Consider the following 13,277-nt stretch of genomic DNA (forward strand, 5'->3'; position numbering starts at 1 on the left):
GAGGATTTACCTGCAGGCTAAGGTGTAGACCCTCAATAATAGGGTGCCACTGTGGACAGAATGTCTGCTACCTTCATGTACACTGCCCCTGCATGATTATCTAGGCAGAGGGCTTCATGACCAATAAAGAAGAGAAACTTGTAAAGACTTGTTCTGCCAGTCTCAAGCTGTAGAGTTTAATGAATACATGTATTTCCTTTAACTGCAGATGCCCTAATCCAGGTGGCAGAGAGGCTGGAGGGCCCATTCAACTTCGAGTTGGCTGCTGACTCGATCGGGGTGAAGATCTCAGAAGGGATCATGTACATGCAGGAAAACACCATGCAGACCTCCACCAAGGTGAGTTACTGATGCACACACTACCTTCTCGTGATGTTCTCAAAAAGGCTGGTGACTCATCATGCTGAGTAAGGGATTTGACACAGACCTACACTAGATGAATGAGTTCTGTAAACATAAATAGGTGGAAGCATTCCTGAGTTCAAGATGTGCCACTTTGTCATTCTTGATGAACTTTCCGAGAGGGCTGTCATTCCTAAAATCCTACAGATTTAATTTTTTGTAGTTGTTGCCACACTCTCGAGTGGGGGGTTTGACAGCAGTCACTCAAAAGGTTAATAGTAATAAAGTAAAAAACAAATGTTGACATTTATCAGTTGCATGGCTGCAGTTGTACTCATGACTACAAAAGTTGAGCTTCTGTGAAGTTGCCACCATCATTATTTGGTCTTGTGGCTTTGCTGCTACCACCAGTATTTGGGATAGAGCCTCCAGCAGGCTACTTCTGTGTGTTCTGTTCTTTGCTCCTAGCGTTTTCTGTAGTCTTGCATTGAATGTCAGCCTGGCCTGGTCTACAGTGTCGATCACTTCTTTTAGCCTCCTTCAGTTCTGTGACTTTCTTAACAGCTGGCCTAATCTAACTCTTACCCCCACCTTTCCCCACTAGAACGCTCCCTCTGAAAGATTACCCTAACACCCTCAAAGTTGATATGCTTCTTCCTCTTCTTATAGGTGTACGCTAAGAGCACTTGTTTCATTGAGTGTTTTGGTTGGATGGACTGTTTCCCTATTAGAAAGTGGTATAATGGACATATTACCTCCTTGTGTGTCTGGCATGTAAGTTTACTGATTATCCGGCGTTGTGTGTCCAAGATTACAACACACCTGTCCATTCAGCTCTGCTTAGCTTTTTATGCTGCAATTTCTGACCAGAATTACACTGTTTGCGGAGGATGGATTTTCAAACTGAGCCCAAACTCGATGTCCAGTTACTGCTTGCCTTAGATGTTTTCAAACTTTCCTGGTGCTGTTTCTTTTAGGACTTTTTCCATGATAGGCTAAGGCTTGCCTCTGAACTCAACTGACTAGTAGGAACTCATTTCCTTTTCCCATCTTTTCACTCGGAAGAGCAGAGGGTTCTTACCATAACTGAACAATGCCCCTGCACCTAGCCTACCTCACTGTATATATGTATATAAACTGACCTGCTAAATGTACAATACTGTATGTATATTTGTATTTCTGATGTTTGTTAATCTGCTTAGAATCACATGCTGTGCATAGGTCCGACATCCAGTGGTCACTGCAGAGTATTGCATTTTGTTTTTCGTAGTCGAAAAGGGACGTCGACAAGGCGTGTCTGAAACACTATCCCTATAGTGACGTGCGTTGTACCCACAATCCCTCACGCGTCGAGGTCCCTCAGATTGTTTTTTTCCGCCCAGCTACTGGTCGCCTTTACGCGGAGCTCCTCGAGAGACATTGCAGATTTCATCTCCTCGACCTTTGGTCGTTTTCCTATATTAATATAGAACTTATCGATCCCCCCCCTCGACGCTGTTGTGAAGCTGTCTCCGCCGAGCAAGATCTTCGACGGAGGGGACGAGCGGAGGAGATCCTTCGGCGTTGCCGAACACGTGGCCTGGCCTCGCAGGCCATATACAGTAGGGAGAGTGGGGGTCGTGGGACATCTCTGGTTCTTTTCTGAGAATGCCTTTCCTTTTCCCCTTCCTTTCCCTTGGGATGGTTATCACGATTTATTGCCTCGGCTATGGAGAGGACACCCTTTAGGTTTTGCCCACTTTGCAAGGGCAAGTTTACTTGGAAGGACAAGCATTCACGGTCTAACCGCTGCTTGCCCCTCGATCACAAAGAGGAGGGTCGCACGGCTTGTCAGCTTCTTAAGCCTAAGACTCTAAAAGACCGTAGGGTCAAGAGGTGGGCGGCCTACGCTATGTCGAAGGCCGACGCTGCACCCACCGTTGCTACCTCCGACAGTGACGAGGAACGTGATACCACGACCTCCGCTACGGAAGTCGAAAACCCCCCTAGAGAGCGCACACGCGCTTCGTCGTCTGTCCCCGGCCCCGACGGGCTCGGCTCACGCCCTGCTTATGGGGATGAACACCCCGGCGACATTGACGCACACAAGACCACACATAAGCACACAACCCATGGCTCTTCTTCGTCGAAGGCGAAGAGAGCATCAGCGCCCAAGGAGACGCAGGTTCCACCGGCGGCCTCCTCGGACCGTTCGGGTTCGAAGCCCCTCTCGCAACCGCAACCGCAACCGCGACCAGCGACTGGACTTTCGGCAAATAAGGGCGCTGCCCCCAAATCATCGGCCGGCGCGCATCAGCAGAAAGCGCATGCCGCCGTAGAGCGATCGACACCCATAACGTCGAAACCACAGCCCTCCGCTGACAAACGAGTCGCTGAGAGCTTGGCGAGGATCGTGGTAGCCGACGCCCACAAGCGTACGCCGAAAGACACGTCGAGCGCTACGCAGAGGTCGAAAGACACGCCGAAAAAGCCTGAAGAAAGGCAGGGACTATCTCCTTCAGTCGAGGGGATTCCCAACACACCTGAAGGCTTTTCGGAGGGCGACGGGACACTTTCCTCGACGTTGTGGGAGAGGTCGAGCCGTTTTCAGCTACAAGACACTATTTTTCCCCCGCTAGACCGCTCAGGGGTACCCCATGAAACCATGGAAAGGCTCCATCTCTGCATGGAAAGAATGGAGAGGTTTATGAATACCCAGAACCCTCCCACTCCCAAGAGAATAAGAGAAGGGCCTCAGGAGGACCCCAGGGCCAAAATTCCGAGACTAGTCAATCCCCAACAGGACACAGCCTCAGACTTCCATAGTGTGTATGACCTCACTGGGGAAGAACATTATTGTGAGGAAGAGGATGATTTTATGGATGAGGAAGAGGGACGGAACCAGGAGGAAGTTCTGGAAGACAGCCCAGACTTGGTAGGAGAAGGCTTCGGAGAAAATCCAGAAGAAGGACCTTCTCACCCCTGGCAATCCCCTTCAATATATTCCGACACTGATGTCCTGAACCTAAATCCTCCAGACAATTCACCTATTAGAAACACGTCTCCCATTGACGATCAGCCCACATTTAATGCCCTGTTGCGCAGAGCAGCAGCACATTTTGAACTGGACACTGGGGAGCTCTCTCCTGAATTAGACTTTGTGGAAAGAGTAATTAAGGAGAAACCCCCGGTCAGTCAGACCATTCCCCTCCTCGCTTCGGTGAAGAGAAGAATCACCCCTTCGCTGTCCACACCCGCATTAATCAGAGGGGTCAATCCTAGAATTGAAAAACTTTTCACTCCTTCACCCTCAGACCCGCTGTACATCAGGGGACATTCCATTCCGGATTCCCTGGTAGTAACCAATACAAGAAAGAGGGCAGGGGTACCACTTTCCACCAGTGAGGCACCACCTGACAAGGAGGGCAAGCGGTTATATGCCCTTGCAAAAAGAGTTACATCCTCGGCTGCCTTTTCGGCAAGAATTGCGAACAACAATTCTTTGCTCGCTAGCTATGTGGACGCGCAGTGGGCCAAACTGCGCAAAGACGCCGAAGAAGCGCCGGAACCTTTACGTACACGCCTGCTTACAACTATTGGCGAAGGAACCCAGGTCAACCAGAGTATAAAAAACTCTCTGGATGCTGCAGAAACAGCGGGACGTTCCCTGGTTCAAGGAATACTCCTAAAACGCCACGTATGGCTGCACAACTCAGGGTTCAAACCGGTGACACAGGCGTCTTTAATAAATAAACCTGTTGAAGACTCAAACCTCTTCGGGAAAGCGGTGGATGAGGCTCTGGAGATGGCTAAAAAAGAGTTCGATACTATCAAAACTCTTGACCAAATCTCTAAGCCCTCTACCAGGCGCGGCTATGGCAACAAACGCTTTTTTCGTGGCCAACGCCAACAACAAAACCAGCAGCAACAGTACCCTGCCACCAATTTCCAGACCAATAGTGGGCAGTACAGCCAAAGAGGCCAGCGTCGGGGCAAAGGAAGAGGCCGGGGGTCCACCCCCAGAGGCTCCCAAGCCCCCAACAACACTAAGTGACGCGAAGATTCGCGTCCCCTCCCATGCAACACCGGTCGGGGGTTGGATAACATCCTTTCTTCCAGCATGGGAGGGTATAACGTCAGACCGCTGGGTACTTTCCACCGTAGCCCACGGATACTGCATCGAATTCAACAGTTCCCCAACATACAAACCCGCGAGGGGACGTGGCATGACACCGGAACATCTTGCCATCCGTCTCCAAGAAGTACAACAACTGCTGGAAAAAGGAGCCATAGAGGTCGTACCTCTATCTCAGGTAACGGAAGGTATTTATTCAGTGTACTTCCTTGTACCCAAAAAGGATCTAACCATGCGCCCTGTATTAGATCTGCGCCCAGCGAACAAGTTTAAACACTACCAGTTCAGAGTGCTACCCTTCGGCATAGCATCAGCACCAAGGGTATTCACAAAGGTGCTGGCAGTGGCAGCGGCCCACCTGCGCAGGTTGTCCATCCCAGTTTACCCTTACCTCGACGACTGGCTCATAACAGGGGATTCTTACGAAACATGCTTCTCCAATACCCAAAAGACTGTAGACCTTTTGTTCCAGTTGGGCTTCTCCATCAACGAAAAGAAGTCCAGCCTAGACCCCAGCCAAATCAAACAATTCCTAGGGGCTCTAATTCAAACAAAGGACGGCCTCGTCTTCCCCTCCAAAGAGAGGGTCCAAAACATGCTGTTTCAGATCCCTCAATATGTGACCGATCGAGAGGTGATGGTACGCAAAGCAATGCTTTGCGTGATGGCGTTGTGTATTTATTTGGTACCTCACGCGCGCCTGCGCATGCGCCCAATGCAAGAGTGGCTCAACAGCCAGTGGTGTCAGGCCAGCGGACTATGGGACGATCTAGTGGTGGTCTCGCAGGCCTTAGTTCTCTCGCTACGGTGGTGGACAAAAGAAAACCTGGAGAAAGGGAAACCTTTTGCCACACCCGCGGCGGAAGCCACTCTAACCACAGACGCATCCCTCACAGGATGGGGGGCGCACCTATCCCATCAGACTGCTCACGGAGTGTGGACTCCGAACGTAGCATCCAAACACATCAATCTTCTGGAGCTACTAGCGGTGTTCAAGGCGCTAAAAGCCTTCCAGGAACACCTACAAGGCAGGACAGTGATGGTCCTTACAGACAGCACCACAGCCATGTATTACATCAACAAGCAGGGGGGAACCCACTCTCCAGGACTATCCAAACTGGCCCAAAATATATGGAAGTGGGCTCTCAAACAGAATATGTTCCTACTGTCACAACATGTACCAGGGGAACTCAATCTGCTGGCAGACAAACTCAGCAGAGATTTCCCCCTGCCCGAAGAGTACGAATGGCGACTGCACGAAGACATCGTCTTCGACGTCTTCACGCAATGGGGATTCCCAGAAATAGACCTGTTCGCAACCCTGGAGAACTCACAATGCCAAAGTTACGCCTCCAGGTACCCCCAAAACCAATCCAAGGGGAACGGTCTGTCGATTCAATGGTCAGGGAAATTTGTTTACGCTTTTCCCCCGACTCCCCTTCTCAACAAGGTGGTGCACAAGATGCACCAGGAACAAGTAACCATGATACTGGTGGCCCCAATGTGGGCCCGACAGCCATGGTTCGCTCACTTGATGGAGATGTCTCTATCTCCCCCATTGAAACTCCCCTGCCCGTACAACATGCTGTCACAAGACAAGGGCAGGACTCTGCATCCATGCCCCCAGAACATGAACTTAGCCGCCTGGCTCCTGAGATCATAGAATTTGGACATCTACAGCTCCCGCAGAGATGCATGGACATCCTCAGGGAAGCCAGAAAACCTAACACTCGCCACTGCTATTCTAGCAAGTGGAAGAGATTTGTCATCTGGTGCAGAGGAAAGAGCATCAACCCGATTGACTGCTCTCCCACACATATTGTTCTATACCTGACCCATTTATTGGATTCAGGTCTAGTGTTCAATTCCATTAAAGTCCACCTAGCAGCACTTTCTGCATACACCACTTCCCAACTCAAAGTGTCGTGGTGGAAGATCCCTGTTATAAAGGCCTTCATGGAGGGAGTAAAGAGAATACACCCCCCGATAGCTGACCCAGCTCACGGATGGGACCTTAACGTGGTACTTACCAGACTCATGGGCTCACCATTTGAACCCATGCACAAAGCATCTCTTAAAGACCTCACTCTTAAGACTGCTTTTCTAATAGCTATCACCTCCATCAGGAGAGTAAGTGAACTACAGGCTCTTTCTGTTCTAGACCCCTTTGTTACAGTTCACAGAGATAAGGTGGTTCTACGCACTCACCCAAGGTTTGCTCCGAAATTTATCTCAAAATTCCACGTAAACCAGTCTATAGAACTACCAGCGTTCTTTCAAAATCCTTCCAACTTGGGGGAAAGGACTCTGCACACACTAGATGTCCGCAGAGCGGTCATGTTCTACATGGAAAGAACCAGACCACTGAGGAAGACTAATCAGTTCTTCGTCTCGGTGGCAGCAGGAAGAGAAGGGGATGCAGTATCAAAGTCCACTATTTCTAGATGGATTGTTCAATGCATCACTCTCTGCTATACTCTTGCTAAGTGAGAACTGCCCTTTAGGCCAAGAGCACATTCTACTCGAGGCACGGGGGCGTCCATAGCATTCATTGCAAATGTTCCCCTTGAGTCCATCTGCAAAGCGGCTACCTGGAGTTCTGTGCACACCTTTACAAAACACTACTCTCTAGATGCACACTCTAGATCTGACTCCCAGGTGGGACAGGCAGTATTAAGACATCTTTTCTCTACTGTTCCTTCTCATAACCCACCGCCAACTCCGGGTCCTGCTCGCTAGTCTATGCACAGCATGTGATTCTAAGCAGATTAACAAACATCAGAAGAGAATGCATTACTTACCGTAAAAGCATTTCTGATGGTTGTATCTGCTTAGATTCACATGCGCCCACCCTTCCTCCCCGCTCGGATGGAAGGAACATAGACTTCCTTTATATCTCTCTCTTTTCTGTACTCACTCACGTCTAGAAGGCTCCCTCAGGGCAGAAAAATACAAACAGAGGGACCTCGACGCGTGAGGGATTGTGGGTACAACGCACGTCACTATAGGGATAGTGTTTCAGACACGCCTTGTCGACGTCCCTTTTCGACTACGAAAAACAAAATGCAATACTCCGCAGTGACCACTGGATGTCGGACCTATGCACAGCATGTGAATCTAAGCAGATACAACCATCAGAAATGCTTTTACGGTAAGTAATGCATTCTCATATGCCTACTTAACAGACCCTGTGAGTAATGTAATGCTCTGCTCACCATTCAACTGTTTCCTACACTGTAACCAAGTCTTTATGTATACTAACTCCTCTGTTCTCTGTTGTGCCCTGTTACCTCTGGGTTTTGCACGCTATATCAAATAAATAAACAAACAAGCAAACAAACAAATTTAGCAGCTGCTGCTTTACTGATAAGGCACCCGAGAGAGGACTGGGCTAGTTAGCTCTGGGGATCCTCCATGTCCCGATTTGGCAGTCACATCACGGAGCATGTGGCTGCTCCTGCCACGCCACAGATTCCTAGTCTCCTTCAATGGGAAATACTGTCACAAAAGGCTCTGAAGTTGTACACTGACAGAACTAAGCTTTTCCGACCCTCAAATGAGTCCCCAGAGAAGTAAACTTCTTCAGCTGATAGAAAGCTGCATGTATTTCGTAAGCATGCAGCATTCAGAAACTCACTCCTCTGTTATATATTTTTGTGCATGCTGTAAGTGCAAAGGGAGCATCAGTAGCATTCCAACAAAAAATGCCTCTCGACAACCTCTGCAGGGCTTCAACCTCAGCTCCACTACATGATTTCTATAAGTACTATTCACAGTCTCCATCTCTGGTGCTCATTTTAGCCAGATGTGTCCAAGAAAAGGCTTGGCTAAAGATTTGCTGTCATCTTCCCTAACATGACTTTGTGGTGATTTGTGATCTACTCTGTAGAGGGAGGCACGATGTATCAGTAAGACCAGGTTTATCATTGGAATTACTGCTGTAATTACTAGCAATCCATGGCATCCTTCCTACAGACAACTCAATCGTCAATCTGCATTCATAGGCAGAGTGGGTCTCAGTCACGGAGGCTAGGATCTGTAAATTGTGCTTGCACCTGTATGGGATGGAGCTTTGTGTGTGCTTAGGCTTCAATTCTCTTATGCTTTGGAGGAGTCTTTTAGAACAGCGTGTGGACTACTGCCACAAAAGTAACCACTGAAACTGACGTTTACTTTCTGTATTGTTCTTATTTCAACATTATTATCATTTTATATGTTTTATTCAACGTTCACTGATTACAATTGTTTTCTTCCCTCTTCTAGGTATTCCAGGGTTGTGGAAACCCACGTCCAGTGCCAGGTCGAACCAAGCGGGCTCCCAAGGATGAGACAAAACGCAGGTTCCGGACCTATTCACCTGAAGAGAAGCCCACCACGGCAGCCGGAACCAACCTGGACAGGCTGGTATGCTAGACATTGAGCTTTGGGTCTTAAGGCACCAAATGTGGGACCAGCTTTGATTGCTAGGAGGAGAACATATGATACCCAGGTTAGAGAGTGCATAGATGGGGCTACTCATATTAGTTTTTAAGACATTAGCTTTGTTGTTATAAAAGACGGAATGCAGGGTTGTAAATGTAGTAAACACATTGCATATCTGAATAGAAAAGGATGCACTTAATCATGTTCAGGAAGGGGGCAAGAGCTGAATATTGTTTGGGTATGTTTGCTGTTAGACTAGTTATTTTCCCATTATGTTTTGCAGCACGCTAAGGTATCCCTGCTGCAAGGTTGTGTGAAATGATTAGAAGGTTTTTTTGTTGGAAGAACAGACAGCTAATCCCAAAGCGTTGAACTGTGTTTATCATACAAAGGGTTAACACCAATTATACTTTGGTTGTTTGACTGAAGAAGTATTCCTCGGTTATATAATTTGAAGAACTCTCCATATCTGGCATCCACTCCAAGGTCTAAACAGAAGTTGAAGTGGCAGACCTGCAAATCTCCACCTTAGAGAAAATACTGATTAATTCACTGCATACTGTTACCCCTTCTAGGAGGCCCAAGCCATGCTAAAGCAGCAAACATTATATTGGGCTGTCCATCTGGAAAATTAGTTTCAATGACCGCACATCTGAGTGCAATGACTGGCCATTTTGTAGACCTAATTCTTTCAAGGAGAAAATAGAAAACTATTATTGATTCACCTGTTGCATGCATTATACTGCCATCTAGTGCTTGGGTCAAGTATTGTAATGACCACCCAGTACTGCCATTTTCTTATTCTGTTCTTGGTATCCCCATGCTAGTTCAGACGGAATGACTAAAGATAACACTGATCGGGCAACTATATGTAACATGATACCTTCATTACAATAGCACTCCCTTGAATCCCACTATGAGTCATTCAGTGTGAAGCATCATTGCTGTCCGTAGCATTGAACAGAAGACGATCCATCAAATAATTGGGGCCTCTTGTGGAAGACAACAGAATATCTGGTTATAAGAAGATGATTGGTTTATTGACTGGATTGTAGGCTAATGGAGACTAATGGAAAATACTCCCATTTTATATGTTACTAAATAGAGGAAGGCTGTATCAGATCCGGAGGAAAAGGAATAGTTGGACTCCTGAAAGGAAATCCACATCAGTGGTTTTGACTCACAAATCATTGACTTATGGAAGCAATTACCATATGAAAGAAGAAAGCCCCAAAGGTTCTATGGTGCATTTATTGAATCCCAAGTAATTCAAACATGCTTCTCATTCAGCTGGAATAAAACTAGCTTCAGACAGCAAACCAGTGGTAGTGTAAGAGTAGACAACTTTCCAGCCCAGAAAAATAGACCTTGTCAGCCACAGTAATAAAAGATTGTGGTGCCAGCTGCAATGAAACTGTGTATTTCTGGTGCTAGCAACTCATGAACATTCTGTGTAGAAATACTATGGCGCAAGAGTGAAGGTTTGGGGTCGTGACTTCAATATGAAAACACCACCTTGCAGGACTTGATCCTGTCATTTTTAAGAGTACAAGATGCTCAAAACATAGTTTTAGCAGGGAACATTTTAGATTGTCCAATCAGGGCAGCCAGCCCCTCATTTGGAACTGTTTCCAGTCAGGCTCTTTGGCAGACAAAGGACAGGGGAATGTTAATTCCTCCCCCACTTCCTGCCTTGCAGACACATTGGAGCCAGTATCCCTCTATCCCTAAGAACCGTAGTTATTAATTATAGTTAAAGATATCACAGGACAAACCAAAGGGATCCCAGCAACACTGCACATAGGGGGCTGTGTGCTGCAATAGTGTAACACAGATGCCTTTAAAGAGATTTGGAGGAAAGCAAGACTCCATAGAATAAGGTAATTCAAAAATAGCAGAGTTCCCAAAAGTCAGAGCTAATAAGAATGTATGATGGGAAAAAGGCTCTCCTCATTCAGAATAGAAAGAAAACGTGCTGGAGGTCTCACTGGGACAGAGGATTAAGCATATAACTGATAATTCTCCCTAACAGCCGGCACTGCTGGTAACAGTATTTCTGGTAAACTCGTAATGATGGCCATTGTGTCTTTTTCTCTTTTTCCTTAAGTGATCTTTGTTACCGGTTTGATGTGCAACAGCAGTGAACCCATTCTTACCTTTCATTACAGTGAACGACCGTGCACCAGTGATTTATAAAGATCATTGGACAGATAATCAAATATTTTTTGCCACAAAAAAACTCTCGTCACATGTGCCAAATAAAGGAGTAGCCCAATTCTCTGCCATCCGAATGAGTGCATCTTCGAAATGCTCAGGTCACCTTTGAGAATAAGGTGAACCGAGCATTTCAGCAAAGAGTGCTAATGAAAAGAGGGCATTCTCTGCGCTCCGTTTATTTGTGCTCATTTATGAGGATATGACGCTATTTCCTCTTGGGTACTGAATACTCAAAATGGCTTCTCATCATGGTTCATTGCCATCTTCATTTTTGGCTGTTTTCCTGCTGATTCGGTCAGTAATTGCCAAATTTGGAACTGCCCTTTCACAGGACTCCTGGTCAGTATTTTGATGGAGGACATTTAGGGAGGACACTAAAGCAGTTACTTAGGACTCCGTTCAAGCATTTAAACTTACAGAGGTTTATAACTTGGTGGTAGCTAAGGGCGGTACAAGCTTTAAATATGTTACCTCCATACAAAACATCCTCAGGTAGGCTTTCTTTTAAACTGTTACTTTTTAAATAATCTAAAAGCCTTTGTTACAAATAGTTTACTTATTACTGAGACAATTCTCACTCTGAAATTGTCATTTCAAAAGCTTTTGATCTCAAGTATACAACTTAAAGATGAACCATTTAAAATTCCAGGGAACTTGTTGGCACAATCTGCTGTTGTCACATGAAAGTGAATGAAAGGGCTCAATACATCTGCCTTTTGTGTTTGTAGGCTTCTTAGCTGCAAATGTATCTGAGCAATTTTCTGCTTGGCTCCGAGTTACCAGACGCAGCATTAGAGTGCCTGTAAATTAGTAAAGATTTGGCAGTACATTCCTTGGGTTCTTTGTGCAGTAATCGCTCAGCCAGACACATTTTCCACATAATATTCTGCATTAAGAGCTTTATTTGCTTTTTGAAGGCTGTTAAGATTGATTTCCGAAATCAGCTTTGGAGGAGGGTTTTGTGAGGCCCCACCTATTATGGTGAACAGAGAGATACTGAGATTTTAGCCAAACCCAATCAAGGTAGGTTGCATAGTGGCAAGGCTTAGTCTCAGGAGATTGTGAAGGTGGCCTAGGGCCACAATGATTCCACACAGAACACCACCAATAATTCGATACAAATCTCCATTGACTTCTATGGGCCTTAATCCTGCGTTGCTTCCATACTTCAACTTCTAACTGGGTCGTAAACCTGGAACTGGAGCCCTTCCAGGGGGGTCTTCTCTGGTTTTGCATGGGGTTGGTTACTTCTTTGGCCGCACCTGTTAGAACTGGTACTTGCCTAGCTTTAACGCATCATCGTGGCTTGCCTATGGGATTTGTCTCATTGTTCTATACAGACAAAACGTTCGCAAACTTTTGAACACCTACAAGCTACTGAAAATGGATACGTACCTTGACTTTGGTATTTTTCTTGGCTCACCCTTAAAGGGGTAGTTTGGCTGATCAGAAAGTCCTGGCAAAACAGCAGTGGCTGGAATAAGCCTTAGGAAAATACACATATTCCTTTCACTGCTGAGCTGGGCTCACAGGGCTGACACGTGTGAAATCAGATGGTTGTGACAGTGATAACGAGAAACACCATCCATATTTTTAAAGATTCATCCACCACCAGGATAGTAAACTGATAATGATAGTATTTTGGTTCAGGGGTGCATTTCTTAAATGCAGCCCCTGCACTGACGAGATTTGGCTGTTACTGCAGTTGTCAAACGTTGACCTCTGAACCTGCTGTGTGCCACTGGTAGAGCAGGCACTGCAGGTCAGGATACTGATGCAGCATGGCACAAGTACATACTTTGCTTTTGGCATGGAGCTTATGTAAGGGGTTTCTGATTGACAGATTAACCTTCTAGAGATGCAACTACCCGTATCATTTCATTAATTGTATAAAAATCAATAAAGCCAGGGCTTCTATACCCTTGCTATATGGTAATCGGTCACACCTGTTCACATGCTCCAACAGGCTCAAACAGGCTTTGCTAAGGTGCTTTGCGCCTACGCAAGTCTTTTGAGCTGCAAGGTCTCTTGACTTGGTAAGGAGGACCTGCGAAGAGGAGCCAGGAAATGTCTCACGAAACAAAATATTACAATCCCATTATAAAGCTATAAAAGATGGGAAATGCAAACGCTGAGAAGGTCCATCATGAAGTCAAGTAGCCTGTTATGCGAAACCGGTTAG

General features: G+C 46.4%; 1 protein-coding gene across 1 annotated transcript in view; it reads left to right on the forward strand.

Annotated features, from left to right (window-relative positions):
• The window catches only part of GPC2 (glypican 2), a 238,017-nt gene that overhangs the window by 183,626 nt on the left and 41,114 nt on the right, over positions 1 to 13,277 (forward strand). Inside the window, exons 6-7 of the mRNA XM_069646425.1 lie at positions 209 to 339; positions 8,720 to 8,860. Of these exons, the coding sequence (XP_069502526.1) occupies positions 209 to 339; positions 8,720 to 8,860 (272 nt within the window). The remainder of the gene's footprint in view (positions 1 to 208; positions 340 to 8,719; positions 8,861 to 13,277) is intronic.

The sequence above is a fragment of the Ambystoma mexicanum genome, chromosome 1p (assembly GCF_040938575.1).
Source record: "Ambystoma mexicanum isolate Mex_15411 chromosome 1p, UKY_AmexF1_1, whole genome shotgun sequence".
NCBI lineage: Eukaryota > Metazoa > Chordata > Amphibia > Caudata > Ambystomatidae > Ambystoma > Ambystoma mexicanum.